General features: G+C 44.6%; 1 protein-coding gene across 3 annotated transcripts in view; it reads left to right on the plus strand.

The window, feature by feature from the left end:
* The window catches only part of LOC144673605 (solute carrier organic anion transporter family member 2A1-like), a 210,664-nt gene extending 186,577 nt beyond the window's left edge, over window positions 1-24,087 (plus strand). For all 3 annotated transcript variants that reach the window (XM_078535353.1, XM_078535356.1, XM_078535355.1), the window contains 2 exons: window positions 202-325; window positions 20,431-24,087. In XM_078535353.1, coding sequence (XP_078391479.1) covers window positions 202-325; window positions 20,431-20,551 — 245 coding nt within the window. In that variant the 3' untranslated portion in view covers window positions 20,552-24,087. The remainder of the gene's footprint in view (window positions 1-201; window positions 326-20,430) is intronic.
* The last annotated feature ends 293 nt before the right edge of the window (window positions 24,088-24,380 follow it).

Below are 24,380 nucleotides of genomic sequence, written 5' to 3' on the forward strand. Positions count from 1 at the left end.
GTAGATTAGAAAATTCCCCATTCGCCTCTAGCAGCTTGAATCAGATTTGGAATAAAATTATGAACCTGGGTTTGACATCATTGGCTAACCTTTTTTCTTGATCCACCATGAAAATAGGCTTGAACATGTGTATATAAAAGTATGGCGGTGTAGGTGTGAGCTGTATGATTTTTCTAAACTGCTTTTCTTCTCCTTATGCAGCTTGGTTACCAGCTCCTGCTTTGTTTGGTGCTGTCATCGATTCAACTTGTATCAGGTGGAGTAAGGCATGCACTGGAAACAGAGGAGCATGTAGTTACTATGATAACAATCTACTGCGAAAAAGGTATGTTTGCCTTTTTTAAATTAGAACAATAGCCAATTGTCTCAATGTTTCTTTTCAAACAATTTGGAAGTTTAAACTTCAAATCCAGTCAAAAGTTACAGCATGGATAGTATATTGTTTAAAACCATATTAATTTTTCCGAGTATAATTTAATGTAGTCAAAACTACACAATCACGGTTATCCAAATAATTTCTCATTTGTTCCATACATTGAAGTAGAGGTGCAGCGATAAACATGCACAATCCATATCAAGGCATCAATCAGTCCCCTAATAATTCAAGTTTTAAGTATTCAGGACACTAAAATTTATCAACCTACTTTCCAATCTGGTCCAGATGATCACAGTGTCAATGAATCTGAGGTCAGGATAAACAAAGAAACTCCATCAATCCTTTCATATTTTGAAACTTCTGATAGATTTATTTTTACCTTTTCCAATGGATATAGTCCGAATACCTTAAATCCTTATTTATAATTAGAATTTCTAATCGCTGGTATTATTCTATTGAATAATTTCCACTATAATTTTGAAAATCAAATATAAAATTCATTCATGGAATGTGGGCATCGCTGGCTAGGCCAGCATTTATTACCCATCCCTAATTTCCCTTGAGAAACTGGTGCTGAGCTGCCTTCTTTAACCGTTGCAGACCATATGGTGTAAGTGCACCCACAGTGCTGTTAGGGAGAGAGTTCCAGGATTTTGACCCAGCGACAGTGAAGGAACGGCGATATATTTCCAAGTCAGGATGGTGAGTGACTTGGAGGGGAACTTACAGGCGGTGGTGTTCCCTTGTGTCTGCTGCCCTTGTCCTTCAAGATGGTAGTGGTCCTGGGTTTGGAAGGTGCTGTCTAAGGAGGCTTGGTGAGTTCCTGCAGTGCATCTTGTAGATGGTACACGCTGCTGCTACTGTGCGTCGTTGGTGGAGGGCGTTAATGTTTGTGGATGTGGTGCCAATCAAGCGGGCTGCTTTGTCCCGGATGGTGTCAAGCTTCTTGAGTGTTGTTGGAGCTGCACTCATCCAGGCAAGTGGAGAGTATTACATTACACTCCTGACTTGTGCCTTGTAGATGGTGGACAGGCTTTGGGGAGTCAGAAGGTGAGTTACTCGCCACAGGATTCCTAGCTTCTGACCTGCTCTTGTAGCCACATGATTTATGTGGCTAGTCCAGTTCAGTTCCTGGTCAATTGTAACCCCCAGGATGTTGATAGTGGGGGATTCAGCGATGGTAATGCTATTGAATATCAAAAGGCAATGATTAGATTCTCTCTTGTTGGAGATGGTCATTGCCTGGCATTTGTGTGGCACGAACGTTACTTGCCACTTGTCAGCCCAAGCCTGGATATTGTCTAGGTCTTGCTGCATTTGGGCATGGACTGCTTCAGTATCTGAGGAGTCACGAATGGTGCTGAATATTTGCAATCATCAGCGAACATCCTCACTTCTGAATTTATGATGGAAGGAAGGTCATTGATGAAGCAGCTGAAGATGGTTGGGCCTCAGACACTACCCTATGGAACTCCTGCATTGATGTCCTGGGACTGAGGTGCTTGACATCCAACAGCCACAACCATCTTATCTTTGTGCTAAGTATGACTCCAAACAGCAGAGAGTTTCCCCCCCGATTCCCATTGACTCCAGTTTTGCTCGGGCTCCTTGATGCCACGCTCGGTCAAATGCTGCCTTGATGTCAAGGGCAGTCACTCTCACCTCACCTCTGGAGTTTAGCTCTTTTACCCATGTTTGAACCAAGGCTGTAATGAGGTCAGGAGCTGAGTGGCCCTGGAGGTACCCAAACTGAGCATCAGTGAGCAGTTTATTGCTAAGCAAGTGCCGCTAGATAGCATTGTTGATGACCCCTTCCATCATTTTACTGATGATCGAGTACACTGATGGGAGGGTGTAATTGGTAACTGGAACAACTTAGCTAGGAGTGCAGCAAGCTCTGGAGAATAAATTAAAAATAAAATACTGCTGATGCTGGAATTCTGAAACAAAAACAGAAAATGCTGGAAAAACTCAGCAGGTCTGGCAGCATCTGTGGAGAGAGAAACAGAGTTAACATTTCTGAAGGGTCCTTATGACCCTTCAGTACTGATGCCAAATTGAAAACTTACACAGGTGAAGACATTCAAGTCAAAGGCATAAGCAGAGTTACTGTCTATTACGGAAGCCAGTTGGTAAAACTACCCTTGATGGTGGTAGCTGGCGAGGGGCCAAGCCTCCTTGGATGAAACTGGCTAAAGGAGATTAAGTCAGAATGGGCTGAAATTTTCCAGCTGAGAGCAAGTGGAATACCAGAGCTATTACAAAAACACAGCTCAGTCTTCAAGGACGAACTTGGGAAGATCCAGGGGCTGCAAGCAAAAATTCATGTGGATTCATGAAGACCAGTACCCTATGCACTGCAGGAAAAAGTTGACACCGAACTGGTCAGGTTAGAGAAACTGCACAGTTCTCAGAATGGGCAGCACTAATAGTCCCCGTCCTTAAACCCGACCAGAACGTTCGAATTTGTGGAGACGACAAATTGACAGTTAATAAAGTGGCTAAGCTGGACAGACACCCCAAACCAAAAACTGAAGACCTGTATGCCAAGCTGGCAGGTGGAACTACCTACATGTAGCTGGATACGAGTCATGCTTATCAGTAATTAGGGTTAGAGAAGGCCTCCCAGGAATTTGTCACAATTAATACACACAAAAGGGTTACATGAATATAGTCGTTTGCATTTCGGCATCGCCTTAGCTTGTACCATATCCTAGAGAACAATGGAAAGTTTACTGCAGGGACTGCCTGACTTTGTATTTTATTTAGATGATGTTCTGGTGACAGGACTCACTGAAAAGGAACATTTGGCGAACTTAGAAGAAGCCTTAAAACGCTTTTTGCAGGTCGGAGTGCATTTAAAAAAAGAAAAGTGCACATCTCAGGCGAGGGAGGTAACCTATCTGGGTCACCAGGTAGATTCACAGGGCCTCTACCCATTTGAGGAAAAAGTGAGAGCCATAAGAGAGGCACCTGTGCCAAAGAAAGCCTCAGAGCTCAAATCATTCTTGGGAATAATCAATTATTATGGGTGGTTCTTACCCAATTTGTCTACAGAACTGGCCCCCCTGCATTATCTACTCAAGAAGAAACAACGTTGGCCTTGGCAGGCATCACAGAAAGAAGCTTTCATAAAGGTGAAACAATTGTTGCACTCATCCAACCTATTAATGCATTATGACCAGAGGAAAGAATTGATGTTGATATGTGACGCACCTCCCAATGGAGTGGGAGCACTGCTCTCCCATCGAGTGGACGATGGCACAGAACAGTCTATAGGATATGTATCAAGAACGCTCACCACAGCGGAAAAGGAATACTCACAGATAGAAAAAGAAGTCCTGTCAATCACCTTTGGTGTCAAAACATTTCACCAGTATGTACACGGCCTTCGTTTTACTAATGTTTCAGACCACAAGCCATTGCTTAGGGTTGTTTAGTGAGGATAAGGCTGTACCACCCATAGCCTCAGCAAGAATTCAACGATGGGCATTGACCCTGGCAGCATATGAGTGCACTTTCATCCAGAGGCTTGGAAATCAAATTGCAAACGCCGATGCACTTAGTTGTTTGCCTTTACAAGAAAAAGATGAAGATGTCCCAGTTCCACAAGAATTAGCCTTATTGTTAAATTTCTTAGATTCATCATCAGTATGTGCTAGACAGATTAGAGACTGGAGAAGTTGAGACCCAGTCTCATCTCAAGTATGAGAGCAAGTGCTTCATTGTTGGTCACAAGAGCATGTATCTGATGAATGAAACCGTACTTTAACAGAAGACATGAAATAACCAGCCAGGATCGTAGCTTATTTATTGTGGGGTGCATGAATTCCTTCAAAAGGAAGAAAGCCACAGTTAATTGAACTACATAGTGCACATCCAAGAATTCCCCAAATGAAGACCACAGCACGCAACTATCGATGGTGGCCTGGGATGGATGGCGAAATAGAGGGCTTAGTGAAGAATTATGTACAGTGTCAGCAATTGCAAAGGTTACCTTCAACAGCTTCATTACACCCTTGGGAGTGGCCAGGAAGACCATGGGTGTGGTTACATATTGACTATGTGGGACCTTTCATGGGAACAATGTTTCTGCTCATTGTTGATGCCCACTCAAAATGGATGGACATTTATGAGGTGAAGTCACCAACGTCTTCTGCTACAATTGAGAAGCTATGTCAAAGTTTTGCCATTCACGGACTACCAGAAGTGGTCATATCAGATACTGGCACAGCATTTATGAGTTTCAATGGTTTATCAGCCTCAACGGTATCACCCATGTAAAAACTTCACTATATCACCCTTCCTCAAACGAGCTGGCTGAAAGAGTGTTTCAAACATTCAAGTCAGGCATGAAAATGTTAACTGGCAATTCCTTGGCAACCAAGCTAGCACACGTTCTTTTCCATTACAGGACAACCCCTCACACAACAACAGGTGTCACACCTGCAGAGTTATTGTTAAAATGCCTTCTCAGGGCGAGATTGAGTTTAATAATGCTGAATTTAGAGGAGGAAGATGGAAAGGAGTCAGGGAAGTCAGAAAACTAGACACGACTGGCATAGTCGTGACAGGAAGTTTACCATAGGAGAGACGGTAGATGTGAAGAACTTTGGAGAAGGACCAAAGTGGTTTCCAGGCAAAACAAGTGCAGTGACTGGACCTCTATTACCATGTGAAGGTGGAAGGCCAAGTCATATGGAGACATGTGGATCATCTAAGGAAGAGAGAAACAAATCACTAGGAAATGATTCCACCGGTGTTCACGACTGGGTCAGCGTTTCCTGTTGAGAGAACTCAACCGAGTAAAGATGCGTCTGAAGTGCCTGTTGTACCTACAAGAATTGAGAAAACAGATTTGCAGGTACCTGTCGAAGGTAGGGTCCTTTTTCTGTTGTTAGATTGAACCTTCAAAAGTTGTAATTGTTATTTCCAAATTATTCTCCTAATTGAATAAGTTACTTGCGTCATTTCAGTTCCCAAAGAGAAATTAAACAATGCTTTTACCCTTGTTGAATCAGAAACATCCTGGTGTATGAAGTGCTACATCCATTCTAAAAAGTGTTAGTCACATTGACCATAGAGAATAGAAATAAGAATAGATCATGGAACCAACTCACAGCACAGAAAGAGGCCATTCAGCACATTGTGCCTATGCTGTCTCTTTGAAAGAGCAGTCATGCTTAGTCGCACGTTCCCACTTTTTGTCCAGACCCCTTTAAATTCCTCATCTTCAAGTATCTGTCCCACTCCCTTCTAAAATTATTAATGAATCAGTTTCCACCACCTGTCAGATAAAGTGTTCCAAATCCCAAAAACTCTGGAAAAAATTCTCCTTATCTCTCCTCTAGATCTCTTGCCAATGATTTTAAATCAATGTCCTCTGGTTATTGACACACATCAGAGGGAATGGTATTTCTATATTTACACTCAAAAAATCTGATGATCTTGAAAATGGCAACAACTTGCTTTGTGTAGCTCCTTTAATGTAACAAAATGTCATAGGTGCTTCACGGGAGTAATTATGAAGCAAAATTTGACACCAAGCAGGTGGGATGTCATTTGTGATTTTGATCAGAACCATTTCCTCAAGCCATTCAATTTCTTTCCTTTCTTTCACCTTTCTACTTATAATGGTAATATGACCCTTGATCAATACTGCCAAACCTCTTCCACTTTTCCCTGTTCTATCATTCCTGAATAATTGGCAAACTGAAATATTAAGAACCCATTCCTGTCCTTATTTGAGGCATGGCTCTGTTAATGTCACACGTCATAATCCCTTGGAGCATTTTGTGCCTGCAGCTCACCAACCTTACAGACATTGATGTATACACAATTTGATACCTCCTTCATCACTTTTCCTATTTTCCTCAATCTACTTCCAGTAATTGTTGGGATATTTTTAATGTTACTTGCTCATATTTCTCTTCCCTTTGATCTAATTTCTGCTCCTTTCAGTAATTTTATGGTTTCTTTCCCATGGACAAGTTAGTTTAAAGGCTCCCCCGCATTATGAGTTAATCTCTTAATGAGAACATTGGTTCCAGCTTTGTTCAAGTGAAACCCCATCACTTTGTTCAGGGGTGCTTGTTCCCAGAACTGATCGAAAGGCCACAAGAATCCAAAAACCCTCCTTCCTACATCACTTCTCTCGCCCCACATTTTCCTGCACTGTCTTTCTGTTTCCATACTCATCAGTACATAGCAACACGAGTAATCCAGATATGATCATCTTTGAGACCAATTTTTAAAAATCTTTTTAAAGCTCCTAAAACTCTGCCTGAAGGACCTCAACACTTTTCTACCTATGTCATTGTTTCCAACATGACTCTGGCTGCTCCCCTTAACCCTGCAGAATGTCCTGCACATATCTGGTGATAACTTGACCTTGGCACATCCATACCTTAACTAATGAACCCTCTCTGGCTGCTGAATTTCTACTCTTTACCCCGAGGTCAAATCCCCCACAGTGCCAGGGGTTTGATTCCTGCTGCGTCCTCATCAGCTTCTCCATTATTTAATGCTGAAACCTTGTTAGTGGGCATCACTGATTTAGAAGATTGCTGCACTACCATTGTTTTGCTTCTACAGAGTCTGGTGGTCACCACTTCCTCACTACAGTGAATTGATCACCTACTACTCCATGAAACATCCTAGTTGAGGACACCACAGGCCTGACATGGTGGTCAATGCACTGATTTCACATACTCAGATCTTCACCATTAAAATACTTGACACTGAACTCAAAAAATCTAAAACATTGAAATCTGAGACAATGACATCTAAAATTTTAAGGAATTGAACTCTGAAACACTGAGATACCAAAATAGTAAAAATTTAACCAAAAACATGGCAAATCATATATTTAGATCAAATGCACAAGGGAAGGTACCATCTAATGAATTTCAATAGCAGAAAACACTTTAATGTAGTAAACCATCGCTTATCTGCCAATCTACTCCTCTTCAGCAGAGGCACCAATTTCCAATTTCTTCCTCAGTGTTGTGCGTCCTGGTCAAGCTCTTGCTGAATCTTTGTTACGGGTCTTACCAATTGAATCAGTTGTCTTCTCACTCTGTTTCCCATCAGTCCCTCTCTCACTCTCACACTGTTTCCCCTCAGTCTCTCTCTCTCTCCGCTCTCACTGTCACAATGCTTGACCACCATCTCTCTCTCTCTGCTCTCACTCACACTGTTTCCCCTCAGTCCCTCTCTCTTCACCGCTCGCACTATCACACTGTTTCCCCCTCTGTCTCGCTTTCTCTCTCTCTCTCTCTCTCTCTCTCCACTCTCACTATCACACTGTTTCCCCTCAGTCTCTCTCTCTGCGTGCACTCTCACTCTGTCTCCCCTCAGTCTCTCTCCGCTCTCACTCATACTGTTTCCCCCCAGTCTCTCTCTCACCGCACTCACTATCACACTGTTTCCTCCTCAGTCTCTCTCTCTCTCTCTCTCTCACTCTGCAAGCACTCTCACTCTGTTTCCCCTCAATCTCTCTCTCGCTCTCTCACCACTCTCACTCTCACAATGTTTCCCCTCAGTCTCTGCCTCTCCCCGCTCTTACTCTCACACAGTTTCCCCTCAGACTCTTTCTCAGCTCTCACTCTCACACTGTTTCCCCACCGTCTCTCTCTCGGCGCTCACTCTCACACTGTTTCCCTTCAGTCACTCTCTCTCTCTCTCTCTGCACTCACTCTCACACTGTTTTCCCTCTCTCTCTCCCTCCGCTCTCACTCTCACACTGTTTTCCCTCAGTCTATCTCTGTCCGCTCTCACTATCACTCTGCTTCCTCTCAGTCTCTCTCCGCTCTCACACTGTTTCTCCTCAGTCTCTCTCACCACTCTCACTATCACAGTTTCCCCTCAGTCTCTCTCCGCTCTCACTATCACACTGTTTCCCCTCAGTTCTGCCTCTCTCCAGTCTCACTATCGCTCTGTTTCCCCTCAGTCTCCCTCTCTCTCTCTCTCTCTCTGCTCTCACTTACACCCTGTTTTCCCTCAGTCTCTCCCTTCACTCTCACTCACACTGTTTCCCCGTCTCTCCCTCTCCACTCTACTCTCACCCTGTTTCGCCTCACTCTCTCTCTCTTTCTCCACTCTCAATCTCACACTGTTTCCCCATTGTCTCTCTCTCCGCTCTTACTCTTACAGTTTCCCCTCAGTCTCTATCACTCTCCATTCTAACTATCACACTGTTTCCCCTCAGTCCCTCTCTCTTCACCGCTCGCACTATCACACTGTTTCTCCCTCTGTCTTGCTTTCTCTCTCTCTCGCTCCGCTCTCACTCTCACAATGTTTCCCCTCAGTCTCTGTCTCCCTCAGACTCTTACTCTCACACTGTTTCCCCTCAGACTCTTCCTCCGCTCTCACTCTCACGCTGTTTCCCTGCCATCTCTCGGCGCTGACTCTCACAATGTTTCTCTGCTGTCTCTCTCTGCTCACACTCTCCCACTGTTTCCCTTTAGTCTCTATCTCCTCTTTCACTATCACACTGTTTCCCCTCAGTCTCTCTCTCTCACTCCACACTCACTCTCATACTATTTTCCCCCTCTCTCTCTGCTCTCACTCTCACACTGTTTTCCCTCAGTCTATCTCTCTCCGCTCTCACTATCACAGTTTCCCCTCAGTCTCTCTCTCAGCTCTCACTATCATACTATTTCACCTCAGTATCTCTCTCTCTCTCCGATCTCACTATCACCCTGTTCCCCCTCAGTCTCTCTCTCTCCGCTCTCACTCTGTTTCCCCCCTCTCTCTCTCTCTGCTCTCACTATCATACTGCTTCCCCTCGGTCTCTCTCACCGCTCTCACTATCATACTGCTTCCCCTCAGTCTCTCTCACCGCTCTCACTATCACACTGTTTCACCTCAGTCTCTGCCCCTCTCCAGTCTCACTCTCGCACTGTTTCCCCTCAGTCTCTCTCTCTCTGCTCTCACTCTCACCCTGTTTCGCCTCAGTCTCTCTCTATCTCTCTCAGCTCTCACTATCACACTGATTCCCCTCCATCTCTCTGTCCACTCTCACTCTCACATTGTTTCCCCTCCATCTCTCTATCTTCGCTCTCACTATTACATTGTTTCCCCTCCATCTCTCTATCTTCGATCTCACTATTACACTGTTTCCCCTCCATCTCTCTGTCCACTCTCACTCTCACATTGTTTCCCCTCCATCTCTCTATCTTCGCTCTCACTATTACATTGTTTCCCCTCCATCTCTCTATCTTCGCTCTCACTATTACATTGTTTCCCCTCCATCTCTCTATCTTCGCTCTCACTATTACACTGTTTCCCCTCCATCTCTCTCTCTCTCTCTCTCTGCTCTCATATTACACTGTTTCCCCTCAGTCTCTCTATCTCCACTCTCACTCTGACACTGTTTCCCTTTGTCTCCAAAGTGGATAATGGGGATCCTGTAGATGTAGTACATCTGGACTTCCAGAAGGCCTTTGATAAGGTGCCGCATAAAAGGTTAATACACAAGATAAGATCACACGGAGTTAGGGGTAATATATTAGCTTGGATAGAGGATTGGCTAACCAACAGAAAGCAGAGAGTCAGGATAAATGGGTCTTTTTCTGGATGGCAAGCTATGACTAGTGGGGTGCCACAGGGTTCGGTCCTTGGGCCCCAACTATTTATAATCTATATTAATGACTTGGATTCAGGGATAGAAGGTACTATAGGTAAATTTTCAGATGACACCAAAATAGTTGGGAAAGTAAGTTGCAATGAAGAAATAAGAAATTTACAAATGGATATGGACAGGTTAGGTGAATGGGCCAAAATTTGGCAGATGGAGTATAACGTGGATAAGTGTGAGGTTATCCATTTTGTTTGGAAGAATAAAAAGACGGCTTATTATTTAAATGGAGAGAAACTTCAGAATGCTTCAGTGCAGAGGGATCTGGGTGTCCTCGTACATGAATCGTTGAAAGCTAGTCTGCAGGTACAGCAGGTAATAAGGAAGGCAAATGGAATTTTGGCATTTATTGCTAAAGGAATAGAGTATAAAAATAGGGAAGTGTTGTTGCAACTGTACAAGGCATTAGTGAGACTGCACCTGGAGTACTGTGCACAGATTTGGTCCCCTTGCTTGAGGAAGGATGTAGTTGCACTGGAGGCAGTTCAGAAGGAGGTTCACTAGATTGATTCCAGAGATGCGGGGCTTGTCTTATGAGGAGAGATTGAGCGGTTTAAGCCTATACCCACTAGAGTTTAGAAGGATGAGAGGAGATCTAATTGAGGTATATAAGATGCTAAAGGGGATAGACAAAGTAGACGTGGAGCGGATGTTTCCCCTTGTGGGGCATTCCAGAATGAGAGGCCATAGTTTTAGGCTAAGGGGTAGTAGATTTAAATCAGAGATGAGGAGGAACTACTTTTCTCAAAGGGTGGTGAATCTGTGGAATTCGCTACCTCAGAGTGCAGTGGATGCCGGGACACTGAATAAATTTAAGGAGGAGATAGACAGATTTTTAATGAGGTGGAAAGGTTATGGGGAGGGGGTGGGAAATTGGAGTTGAGGCCGAAATGAGATCAGCCATGATTGTAATGAATGGCGGGGCAGGCTCGAGGGGCTGAATTGCCTACTCCTGCTCTTAGTTCTTATGTTCTTATTTCTCTCTCTGTCTCTCCACTCTCTCTTTCACACTGTTTCCCCCGTCTCTCTCTCTCTCTCTCTGTCTGCTCTCACGATCACACTGTTACCTCCAATCTCTCTCTCTTTGCTCTCACAATCATACTATTTCACCTCAGTATCTCTCTCCACTCTCACTCTCACACTGTTTCCCTCTGTCTCTCTCTTTCTCTCTCTCTGTCTGTTCTCACTACCACACTGTTTCTCCTCAGCCTCTCTATCCACTCTCACTCTCACACTGCTTCCCTTCACTCTCACTCTCTCAAACTGTCTCTCCCTCTCCGCTCTCACTCTCACACTGTTTCCCCTCCATTTCTCTATCTCTCAATCTCTCTGTCTACTCTCACTATCACACTGTTTCCTCTCTGTCTCTCTCTCACTCTGCTCTGCTCACTATCACAGTTTCCCCTATGTCTCTCTCTCCGCCCTCCCTTTCACACTGTTTCACTCCGTCTCTCTCTCTCCTCTCACTATCACACTAATTCCTCTCAACCCCTGTCTCTCCGCTGCCACTATCACACTGTTTCCCCGCATCTTTCTCTCTCCACTCTCACTCTCACATTCTTCCCCCTCTGTCTCTATCTCTGTTCTCACTATCACATGGGGAAGCCGGTGGTGTAGTGGTATTGTCGCTGGACTAGTAAACTAGAGATCCAGGATTTAAATCCACCATGGCAGATGATGGAATTTAAATTCAATAAAAATCTGGAATGAAAAGCCTGGAGCGATTGTCGTAAAAACCCATCTGGCTCACTAATATCCCTTCGGAAAGGAAATCTGTCGTCCTTACCTGGTCTGGCCAACACATGACCCAGACCCACAGCACTGAAATGGCTGAGCAAGCCACTCAGCTGTAACAAACCGCTATAAAGTCACAAAAAAGGAATGAAACCGGACAGACCTAGGTACCGGAAATGACAACGACAATTGCCGCCCTGTCAACCCTGCAAAGTCCTCCTTTGGAGCTAGTGCCGAAATCTAGTCTCACAGACTAGTCAATCAACAGCCTGACATAGTCATTCTCATGGAATCATACCTAGATAATGTCCCAGACACCACCATCACCATCCCTGGGTCTGTCATGTCCCACCGGCAGCACAGACCCAGCAGAGGTAGCGGCACCGTGGTATACAGTCGGGAGGGAGTTACCCTGGGAGTCCTCAACATTGACTCCAGACCCCATGAAATCTCATGGCATCAGGTCAAACATGGGCAAAGAAACCTTCTGCTGATTACCACGTACCGCCCTCTCTCAGCTGATGAATCAGTGCTTCTCCATGTTGAACACTACATGGAGGAAGCACTGAGGGTGACAAGGGTGCAGAATGTACTCTGGGTGGGGGACTTCAATGTCCATCATCAAGAGTGGCTCAGTAGCACCAGCACCGAGCAGGCTGAGTCCTAAATAACGTAGCTGCTAGACTAGATCTGTGGCAGGTGGTGAGGAAGCCAGCAAGAGGGAAAAATATACTTGACCTCATCCTCACCAACCTGCCTGCCACAGATGCATCTGCCCATGACAGTATTGGTAGGAGTGACCACCGCACAGTCGTTGTGGAGATGAAGTCCCATCTTCATATTGAGGATACCCTCCGTCGTGTTGTACAACTCAAGACTGAACAACCATGAGGTGCTATGGGCCATCAGCAGCAGCAGAATTGTACTCGAACACAATCTGTAACCTCATGGCCTGGCATATCCCCCACTCTATCATTATCATCAAGCCAGGGGATCAACCATGGTTCAATGAGGAGTGTAGGAAGGCATGCCAGGAGCAACACCAGGCATACCAAAAAATGAGATGTCAACCTGGGGAAGCTGTAACACAGGACTACTTGTGTGCCATACAGCATAAGCAGCAAGTGACAGACAGGGCTAAACGATCCCACAACCAACAGATCAGATCTACGCTCTGCAGTTCTGCCACACCCAGTCATGAATGGTGGTCGACAATGAAACAACTCACTGGAGGAGGAGGCTCCACAAATATCCCCATCCTCAATGATGAAGGAGCCCAGCACATCAGTGCAAAAGATAAGGCTGAAGCATTTGCTACAATCTTCAGCCAGAAATGCCGAGTGGATGATCCATCTCAGCCTCCTCCGGAGGTCCCCAGCATCACAGATACCAGTCTTCAGCCAATTCGATTCACTCCACGTGACATCAAGAAACGGCTGAAGGCACTGGATACTGGAAAGGCTATGGGCCCTGACAATATTCCAGGAATTGTTCTGAAGACTTGTGCACCAGAACTTGCAGTGCCCCTAGCCAAGCTGTTCCAGTACAATTACAACACTGGCATCTATGACTGTGCAGAAAATTTCCCAGGTATGTCTTGTACACAAAAAGCAGGAGAAATCCAACCCGACCAATTACCGCCCCATCAATCTACTCTCGATCATCAGTAAAATGACGGAAGAGGTCATCAATAGTGCTGTCAAGTGGCACTGGCTTAGCAATAACCTGCTCACTGGCGCCCAGTTTGGGTTCTACCAGTACGCACAGTGGCAGTAGGTACATTGCAGGAATTCACCAAGGCTCCTTTGACAGCACCTTCCAAACCCGCAACCACTTACATCTAGAAGGACAGGGGCAGCAGATAGATGGGAACACCACCACCTGGAAGTTCCCCTCCAAGTCACTCACCATCCTGACTTGGAAATATATCGCCTTTCCTTCACTGTCACTGGGTCAAAGTCCTGGAACTCGCTTCCTAACAGCACTGTGGGTGTACCTACACAACATGAACTGCAGCAGTTCAAGAAGGCAGCTCACCACCACCTTATCAAGGGCAACTAAGGGTGGGCAATAAATGCGGACCTACCCAGTGAAGCCCACATCCCATGGATGAGTAAAAAAAAAAGTTTCCCCTCAGTCTCTCTCCATACGCTCTCACCCTCACGTTGTTTCCCCTCTGTCTCTCTCTCTCTCTGCTCTCGCTATCGCACTGTTTCCCCTGTTGCTCTGTCTACGCTCTCACCCTCACACTGTTTCCCTTCTGTCTGTCTCTCCACTCTCACCCTCACAATGTTTGTCCTCAGTCTCTCTCTCTTTCCGCTCTCACTCACATTATTTCCCCTCCGTCTCCCTCTCTCCGCTGTCACTATCACACTATTTCCCCTCAGTCTCTCTCTCTCTCCAGTCTCATTATCACACTGTTACCCCTCAGTCTCTCTCTCCGCTCCCACTCTGTTTCTGCTCACTCACTCACTCTCTGCTCTCACTCTCACACTGTTTCCCCTCAGTCTTTCTCTCCCTCTTTCCACTCCCACTCTATTTCCGTTCGCTCTCTCTCTCCACTTTCACTCTCACATAGTTTCTCCCCGTTCTCTCTCTTTCCGCTCTCATTCTCACACTGTTTCCCCTCCGTCTCTCTCTCTCATTTATACAGACTGTAAATATTTGAGGATCCAGCGCTGACCTCTTTGACACTCCACTCTTCCTCAAATTGTGCTGCTCTCAGTTTTCCTCCACATGGACTCCCTTCCCTTTTAAGGTATGCCTTTTTTGTCTCTCCTCACTCAGATTAGACTAACACCCAGACTAAAATGAAATAATGTTCCACAGCTTCTGATCTGGGTCGGAATCCCAGCTTCTGACCCAGTTCAGACAAAAAGGATCCCGTGAAAGTCTTGACTCATTCTTGGGCCAAGAAATAAGAGCAAAATGTGGCCCCTCAAGCCAGCTCCACCATTAATATGATCAAGGCTGATCCTCGGCCTCAACTCCACTTTGCCACCTGCCCTCCATATCCCTTAATTACTTGAGATCAGCCTATCCCAGCCTTAAGTATATTTAATGATGGTGCATCCTCTGGGGTAAACAGAGAAACTAGAAGCAGGATTAGGCCATTCGGCCCTTCGAGTCTGCTCCGCCATTCATTATGATCATGGCTGATCATCCAACTCAATAGCCTGCTCCCGCTTTCTCCCCATATCCTTTGATCCCTTTCGCCCCAAGAGCTATATCTAACTCCTTCTTGAAAACATACAATGTTTTGGTCTCAACTACTTTCTGTGGTAATGAATTCCACAGGCTCACCACTCTCTGGGTGAAGAAATTTCTCCTCATCTCAGTCCTAAATGGTCTACCCCATATCCTCAGACTGTGACCCCTGGTTCTGGACTCCCCCACCATCAGGAACATCCTTCCTGCATCTACCCTGTCTAGTCCTGTTAGAATTTTATAGGTTTCTATGAGATCCCCCCTCATTCTACTGAATTCCAGTGAATATAATCCCAATCGACTCAATCTCTCCTCATGTGTCAGTCCCACCACCCCAGGAATCAGTCTGGTAAACCTTCGCTGCACTCCCTCTACAGCAAGTACATCCTTCCTCAGATAAGGAGACCAAAACTGCACACAATATTCCAGGTGTGGTTTCACCAAGGCGCTGTATAATTGCAGCAAGACAACCCTGTTCCTGTACTCGAATTGTCTGGCTATGAAGGCCAGCATACCATTTGCCTTCTTTACCGCCTGCTGCACCTGCATGCTTACCTTCAGCGACTGGTGTACAAGGACACTCAGGTCTCGTTGCACATTCCCCTCTCTCAATTTATAGCCATTCAGATAATAATCTGCCTTCCTGTTTTTGCTACCAAAATGGATAACCTCACATTTATCCACATTATCCTGCATCTGCCATGCATTTGCCCACTCACTCAGCTTGTCCAAATCACACTGAAGCATCTCTGCATCCTCCTCACAGCTCACCCTCCCATCCAGCATTGTGGCATCTGCAAATTTGGAGATATTACATTTAATTCCCTCATCTAAATCATTAATATATATTGTGAATTACTGGGGTCCCAGCACCGATCCCTGCGGTACCCCACTAGTCACTGCCTGACATTCGGAAAAAGACCCATTTATTCCTATTCTTTGTTTCCTGTCTGCCAACCAGTTTTCTATCCATCTCAACACACTACCCTCAATTCCATGCGCTTTAATTTTACGCGTCAATCTCTTATGTGGGACTTTGTCGAAAGCCTTCTGAAAGTCCAAATAAACCACATCCACTGGCTCCCCATCATCAACTCTACTAGTTACATTCTCGAAAAATTCCAGCAGATTTGTCAAGCATGATTTCCCTTTCATAAATCCATGCTGACTCTGTCCAATTCTGCCACTGTTTTCCACGTGCTCAGCTATTAGATCTTTTACAACAGACTCTAGAATTTTCCCCACTACCGACGTCAGGCTGACTGGCCTATAATTCCATGTTTTCTCTCTGCCTTCCTTTTTAAATAGTGGGGTTACATTAGCTACCCTCCAATCTGTAGGAACTGTTCCAGAGTCTATAGAACCTTGGAAGATGACCACCAATGCATCCACTATTTCTAGGGCCACTTCTTTAAGTGCTCTGGGCTGTAGATTATCAGGCCCTGGGGATTTATTGGCCTTCAATCCCATCAACTTTCCCAACACCATTTCCCGACTAATACTGATTTCTTTCAGTTCCTCCCTCTCACTAAACCCTGTGTTCCCCAAAATTTCTGGTATGTTATTTGTGTCCTTTGTGAAGACAGAACCAAAGTATATAGTTAGTTGGTCAGCCATTTCTTTGTTCCCCATTATAAATTCTCCTGTTTCTGACTGTAAGGGACCTACATTTGTCTTCACCAGTCTTTTTCTCTTCACTTACCTAAAGAAACTTTTACAGTCAGTTTTTATGTTCCCTGCAAGCTTACTCTCGCACTCTTATTTTCCCCTTCTTAATCAATCCCTTGGTCCTCCTTTGCAGAATTCTAAAGTGTTCCCAATCCTCAGGCCTGTTGTTTTTTCTGGCCAATTTGTATGCCTCTTCCTTGCATCTAATATAATCTCTAATTTCCCTTGTAAGTCATGATTTGGCCACCTTTCCTATTTTAATTTTGCGCCAGACAGGAATAAACAATTGTTGCAGTTCACCCATATGCTCTTTGAATGTTCGCCATTGCCTAACCACCGTCATCCCTTTAAGTAACGTTTCCCAATCCATCATAGCCCACTCGCGCCTCATACCATCGTAGTTTCCTTTATTAAGATTCAGGATCCGTGTCTCAGAATCAACTATGTCACTCTCCCTCTTGATGAAGAATTCTATCACATTATGTCAGAGTAGAAATAGCAGGAAAAATCGGATGAATACGTGGCTGAAGAGATGGTGTGAAGGGGAGGGTTTCAGATTCCTGGGGCATTGGGACCGGTTCTGGGGGAGGTGGGGCCAGTACAAACTGGACGGGTTACACCTGATGTCCTAGGGGGAACATTTGCTAGAGTTGTTGGGGAGGGTTTAAACTAAAATGGCAGGGGAAGGGGAACCTATGCAAGGAATCAGAGGATGGGTTGCTCATCCCCAAGGGGCCTCGCACAATTAGATTGCCAATTATTCCTTTCTCATTACACAATACCCAGTTAAGGATGGCCTGTTCTTTCGTTGGTTCCTCAATGTATTGGTCCAGAAAAGCATCCCGGAATTCCTCCTCCACGGTATTGTTACTAATTTGATTTGCTCAATCTATATGCATATTAAAGTCACCCGTAATTACAGATGTTCCTTTATTATATGCATCTCTAATTTCCTGTTTAATGCCATTCCCAACATCACCACTACAGTTTGGGGGTCTATATACAACCCGCAGTAACGTTTTTTGCCCCTTAGTGTTTCTCAACTCTACCCATACAGATTCCACATCGTCGGAGCTAATATCTTTTCTCACAATTGCATTAATTTCCTCTTTAACCAGCAATGCAACTCCACCGCCTTTTTGTCTGTCCTTCCTAAATACTGAATACCCCTGGATGTTCAGTTCCCATCCCTAGTCACCCTCCAGCCATGTCTCCGTAATCCCGACTATATCATATCTGTTTACATCCATTTGCGCGGTTAATTCATCCACTTTATTGCGAATGCTCCTCGCGTTAAGGCACAAAGCCTTAAGGCTTGTCTTTTTAACATTACTTGTCCCGTTCCCACTATTTTTCACTGAGGCCCTGTTTGATTCTTGCCCTTGATTTCTCTGTCACTTTTCTTATTCCGCTTTCTGTCTTTTGTTCTTGTCTTTGATTCCCCATCCTCTGATTCCTTGCATAGGTTCCCCTTCCCCTGCCATTTTAGTTTAAACCCTCCCCAACAACTCTAGCAAATGTTCCCCCTAGGACATCAGGTGTAACCCGTCCAGTTTGTACTGGCCCCACCTCCCCCAGAACCGGTCCCAATGCCCCAGGAATCTGAAACCCTCCCCTTCACACCATCTCTTCAGCCACGTATTCATCCGATTTTTCCTGCTATTTCTACTCTGACTGGCACATGGCACTGGTAGTAATCTTGAGATCACTACCTTTAAGGTCCTACTTTTCATCATACTTCCTAACTCCCTATATTCTGCTTTTAGGACCTCATCCATTTTTTTACCTATGTCATTTGTACCAATGTGTACCATGGCCACTGGCTGTTCACCCTCCCCCTTCAGAATGTCCTCTAGCTGCTCTGAGACATCCTTGACCCTAACACCAGGGAGGCAACATACCACCCTGGAGTCTCATTTGTGGCCACAGAAACGCCTATCTATGCCCATTACAATTGAATCCCCTATAACTATTGCATTCCCACACTTTTTACTCCTCCCTTGTGCAGCAGAAAGGCCAATTCCCCCCAACAGTACCCAAAGCAGTATCTCTGTTTTTGCAGGGGGATAGCCACAGGAGATTCCTGCATTGCCTGCCTAATCCTCTTGCTTTGCCTGGTGGTCACCCATTCCCTTCCTGCCTGTGGACTCTTAGCCTGCGGTGTGACCACCTCTCTATTCGTGCTATCCACAATACTCTCTGCCTCGCGGATGCTCCACAGTGTCCCCAGAGCCGCCACCCCAGCTCCAAAACCCGGGCTTCCAGGGTAGTGAACTTCAAAGATTCACTTTGAGTAAAGAAATTTCTCCTAATCTCAGTCCTAGTTACAACCTTCTACTTGTTAGAAATATAACCAAAACCCACCTGTCCTCACAGAGATCTTATGCCACTAGTTATTGAAGAAGTTCTGGCCCTCATCTATTGCTGTTTGTTGAATCTTGCCAAGTGCTAAAAGATGAGTCACTGTGTTTCCTACATTACAACTGAGTTGCAAAAAGTACTTAATTGGATATAATTAAAGCATGTTAGGATGTCCCAAGGTCATGAAAGGTGCTATATAATTCCAAATGCTTTCTTATAATTGAATCCACCTTTGGTCAAAGACATGCACTGTGATGAAAAAATTAAGCAGTAAGAAACTGAAAGCAAAATGCTGCAGATGCTGGAAGTCTGAAATCAAAACAGAAAATTCTGGAAAATACTCAGCAGGTATCTATAGAGAGAGGAACAGAGTTAATGGGCAGAATCTTTAGCTCAGCAGGCGGGCACATGCCCAACCCAACCAAGCGTGAAATGACGCACGTTGACGTCAGCCGAACATGCCGACGTCAGTGCGCAGTTGGTCGGCAGGCGTGCGCCGGAGCTGGCAATGAGCCCACCAACAATTCAAAGGCCTGTTAAGGCCATTAAGTAATCAATTGTCCTGAATTTTACTCTGCCCGTCCAACCTAACAGGCAAAAAAGGCCAAGCCGCCTTTGCATTTTTTTGGAAACTTCATCCACAGACGGGATTAGGTTTCCAAAAGCAAATACAAATGAAATAAAAACTTTAATTTTTAATTAAAAACACACCCCTGCTCATGTGACAGAGTCACGTGAGGGGACATATTTTATTAATTTTTTCTGTTGTTTAATGAAGCTTTCAATATATTCTTCATCACCCTGAGGCAGCTCCATGCCTCAGGGAGATTTTTCAGCGCTCTTTCACGCACATGCGCGAAGTGCACACTAGGCCTGGTTGCCCTCCTCCCCCGTCCGCACAGACAGTGCTCAGCTGGGCGGGTCTTAATTAGCCAATCCGCATGAAATCACGGACCGCTGCCAATCGCGGGTGTGGTTGGCACCCCGACTGCCTCCATTTGCCCCGCATGCCAGGGGCAAAATTCTGCCCAATGATTCAGGTTGATGACCTTTCATCATAGCTCACTCGTACCGTAACCTAATTTGCTTACAATTCCAATGAGGCAAAATGTGACCCAAGGGGAGGAGAGAGAAGAAGGGCTCAAGTACTTTTAGGCGGGCTAATTACAGAGTGACAGCTTTACACAGGCAGATTGCATTATAATTGTGGAGATAGAAGTTTATAATGATGAAAGGTTGACATTGAAATGTGACAAAAACAGGAGGAAAGTCACTGTAGAATGCAGGCACAATCTCAAGATTCTTAATGTATTGTAGATATTCTAAAAAATCTCTACAAAGAGCCTCTCATAATGCTACTCTTTTTTACTTCTGTGAAGGTAAACTAATGTACTTCAAGTGTGTCTTTAAAAGAAAAAAAACTCCCTATTTTTATGTCCCACAGGTACTTGGGTCTACAAGTTGGATATAATATCCTTGGTATTCTGCTTTTATTGATCGCTGGTTGGAAAGCAAAGAAGTTCAGTGCACGTCAAGTTGCTGCACAGAACACAGAACCAGTATAAAGTTCCACAGAAGGTTTGACAAGAACTGACATGATGCCAACCTTGCTTGGCAAATCTACAGATTAATATTCGTTTGTATTTGCTTTATTTACTTAAAAGTGCTTTGTACAGTGTTGATTAATTCAAAGAATTCAAATTGTTAAAATTAACAGACAAGAACAATAGTTGAAACAGTGTGAAGAACCCTGAATTTATATAGCATTTATATAGCACCTCTAACACAGTTAAACATCCCAAAGCATGTCACAAGAGCTTTCCCAAAAAAATGACACCAAAAGCTTGCTCAAAGAGGTAGGTTTTAAGGAGCATCTTAAAGGAGGGAGAGAGAGGTAGGGAGACAAAGAGGCTTAAGGAAAGTATTCCAGAGCTAATGGGCTGTGGCAGCTGAAAGCACAATTGCCAGTTGTGGAGTGATAAAAATTTGGGATGATCAAAAGGCAGAAATGGAGTACTGCAGGAATTTCAGAAAGCTGTAGGACTGGAGAAGGTTACAAAAATAAGGAGGGGCTAGGCCATGATTTGAAAACAACAATGAACATTTGAAATTAAAGTATTGCTGGACCAGAAGCCATTGTAGGTCAGTGAGCACAAGGGTGATGAGTGAGTAAAACTAGATGGGAGTTAGGATCCATGCATAGATGGTGAGCTCTAGTTTAAGTATAGTGAAAGATGGAAGGTAAGCTAGCAGAGCATTAGAATAATCAAGTCGAGAGATAAAAAAGACATGGATGGGTGTTTCAGCAGCAGTGGAGCACAGGCATGGATGGAGTTGTCGATTGATAGAGAGGTGGAAATAAGCAGTCTTAATGATGGTGCAAATATGTGGTCCATAAGATCAGATTCAACACCTTCAGACCCTTCTCAGAGAAAGGTGTAATGTTTGTGTCCAAGGAATGGAGTTTACAATGAGGAACAAAGACAATGGATTCAGTTTCTCATATTTAGTTGGAGGAAATTACTGCTCATCCAGTGCAGGATAACTTAGGGACAGTGCAGGGTTGTGAGGTAATGAGGTAGAGCTGGGTGTAGTCAGTGTCCATGTGTCTATATTGTGTTTTCAGATTATGTTTGTGAAGGGCAGCATGTAGATAGGAAATAGGAAGGGCCAAAATCAGATCCATGAGGGATTCCAAGGGAAGCAGAAAAAAATAAAGGAAGAGTAGTAATAAAGAAAACATTTGGATTTCTTTAAATGCAATTCTTTAGATACACACCCATTTCAACAATATGTCTTAATCACAATAATGCACGCTTCAGAGATAATAGGGCCTCTGGAATCAAGCACATAAACCATGCAGTTGTTACGTTCAAGACTGAAGAACATCATTAATACAGTAAACTGATGGGGCAGAATTTTTCCTGCGTCAGGCGGGCCTGTCAGGAGTGGGCAGGGGCAATCATGGAGCTGACTGCCGCCCGCGATCGGCTCCACGCCGCCATTTTACACGGGCGGGCCAATTAAGACCCACCCAGTGCAATATGCGAGCAGTAGTGCGCTACCTGTGTGGGCGGGGGGAGGAGGTAGAGTCGGGGCCAGTGCTCTTTCACGCATGCGTGCGAAAGAGTGCTTCAATCTCCCTGAGGCATGAAGCGGTTTTTAAAAGTCTTTTTTACAGACATTAACAATTTAATGAAACGTCCCCTCATGTGACTGTGTTTTTATTTTTCATATAAACTTTTTATTTAAGTAGTAAAAGCTTGAGGAAACCACATCCTGCTCGTGGACGAGGTTTCCCAAAAAACGTAAAGGCCACTTGGCCTTTTTGCCTGCCTACCAACCGTAAGGTTGGATGGGCAACGTAAACTTGACATTAATTACTTCGTTAATGGCCTTAATAGCCTATCAATTATCAGCGGGTGCGCAGCTGACTCCGGTGTGCGCCCGCCAAACGAAACATGGCTAGACGGATGCACGCCCAACGTCATTGCGCGTCGTTTTATGTGCCGACATGTCAGGCTCGCCCCCGCACGCCGACTAGAAACTCCTGGCCATGGTGCAGTTACTCAAATGACTAGCCTAAATGAATTGATGGGATTTTTGAAATAAAAACTAAAAATACTGGAAAAACTCAGCAGGTCTGTCAGCATCTGTGGACAGAGAAACAGAATTAACATTTCAAGTCCGTATGATTCTAATTCAGAGGGTTTTTGTGTTGGTTTGTATACTGATGCATCTCTGAAAAAGCTTGATCAAATTAAGGTGTGAATCAATGTTTGAAATTTATTTATACCTGCTAAAGAGCAGGGAAATAAATGGGTCCAGTAGAGAATTTTTCCTTCAAGAAATTGATTCTAAGGGAAGAACTTTTTCAAAGTAAATGAAGAAATCATCTGTTAAGTGAACTGTGATAACAGACCTGTTTAAAATGAGAGACAGCATTGTTGTGCGACTGACATAGTGGCCGTGATCTCCTGAGGAGTGCCAATCATCGTTGGGTTGCCTCTACGCTTGAAAACTGCCCCCTGGCTCAACACTGCTCTACATTTCTCCTGTGTCCTTCCAAGTCTGGCGTTTCCAAAAATGCGGAGCACAGGGTCCATCAGCGAACTCCATCGAAGCACAGTAGAGTCAAGGGAAGACAGGACACATCCCTTTTTACAGCACTAGCTGTTGTATGGAAAGTTTGAATACCCAGGCTTTGAATGTTAGTGAATGGATGAGTGAATGTGTAAATGAGTGAATGGTGATAGGATGGGTAGGTGGGTGAGTGGATAGGTGGATCAGCGTAGTCAGGTCAGGTCGAAAGGGGTAGTCTGGTTGGGAGCGAGTCAGACCAGGTCTGGGGGGTAGTTGGGTGGTTGGGAGTAATTAGGTCAGGTCACTGGTGTAGTCAGATGGTTAGTGTGTTAGTCAGCTCAGGTCTGGGGTTAGTCGGGAGGCCAGAGGGGTACTTGGGGAGGGTCGGCTCTGGAGTTAATCTAGGTTTTAATCTGTGTAAAGTTTCCTGGGTAGCTATTCAGGTAAGTACATTGGAAGTGTCCCACGTCTCTGACTCTAGCTAAGGGTTGGAGGCATTCACAGAGGGTCGCAGGGAACAAGGGAAATAAATGTCCATCAAAAGTTTAACCTTCCAGGCAATTCTCCATAGGTCAGCACATCAGGACTTCTGCCAGATCCCAGTCGTATGTCCGGTCTCCAATGACTTGGAGACCAGAAGATGTGGCCCAACCTGTCATCTGGCAAAATCAATCAATCAGTCATTTTATTTGACAGTCTTTGATTAAACAAGGAAAAGTGGTGTGAAAAAAAATATCAGGGCACTGGTAAATGACTGAGAGAAGTGGATGTATGTATCAATTTGTAACTGTGTTAGGCAAAGAAGTACGACATTTTCAGTTTTACTGTGTCTATATTGCTTGTTCATAAGTGCATTTTCTATAACTGAACAGAAAGAACACAAAAAGATTTATTTGCTTTATTTTATCCTAAAGTGGTGGAAGAGACTCCTTTGATGAGATTGTGTCCACTGTGTATGTTACTGTGCCTTTTGTTTCTTGTAAATGTAATCATTAAAATATGCTATTCTGTTATACAAGCTTTCAATCATTAAAACACACAGATTGCTCATATGTTCTATTACTAGTTCCATGGGCCCATCTTAAACACTGATTTTATGATGTCACATAAGAAAGCAAAACAAACAAAATGAATCAGTGTGCTTGCACATGAGCAGGGGAGAGACCTCATCGTGAGTGAGACACAGCCAGAGTGAGCGTGCGTATTGGCAATTTGGTGCACAGTGGGAATTCAGGTGCAGAAGGGAAGAGATGCTCTTTGCATTTTTTCTTTGCTATCCAACTTCTTAAATCTTCAGAGAGTGGTCTTGCC

Source organism: Cetorhinus maximus, unplaced genomic scaffold (assembly GCF_964194155.1).
Source record: "Cetorhinus maximus unplaced genomic scaffold, sCetMax3.hap1.1 HAP1_SCAFFOLD_396, whole genome shotgun sequence".
NCBI classification, from domain to species: domain Eukaryota; kingdom Metazoa; phylum Chordata; class Chondrichthyes; order Lamniformes; family Cetorhinidae; genus Cetorhinus; species Cetorhinus maximus.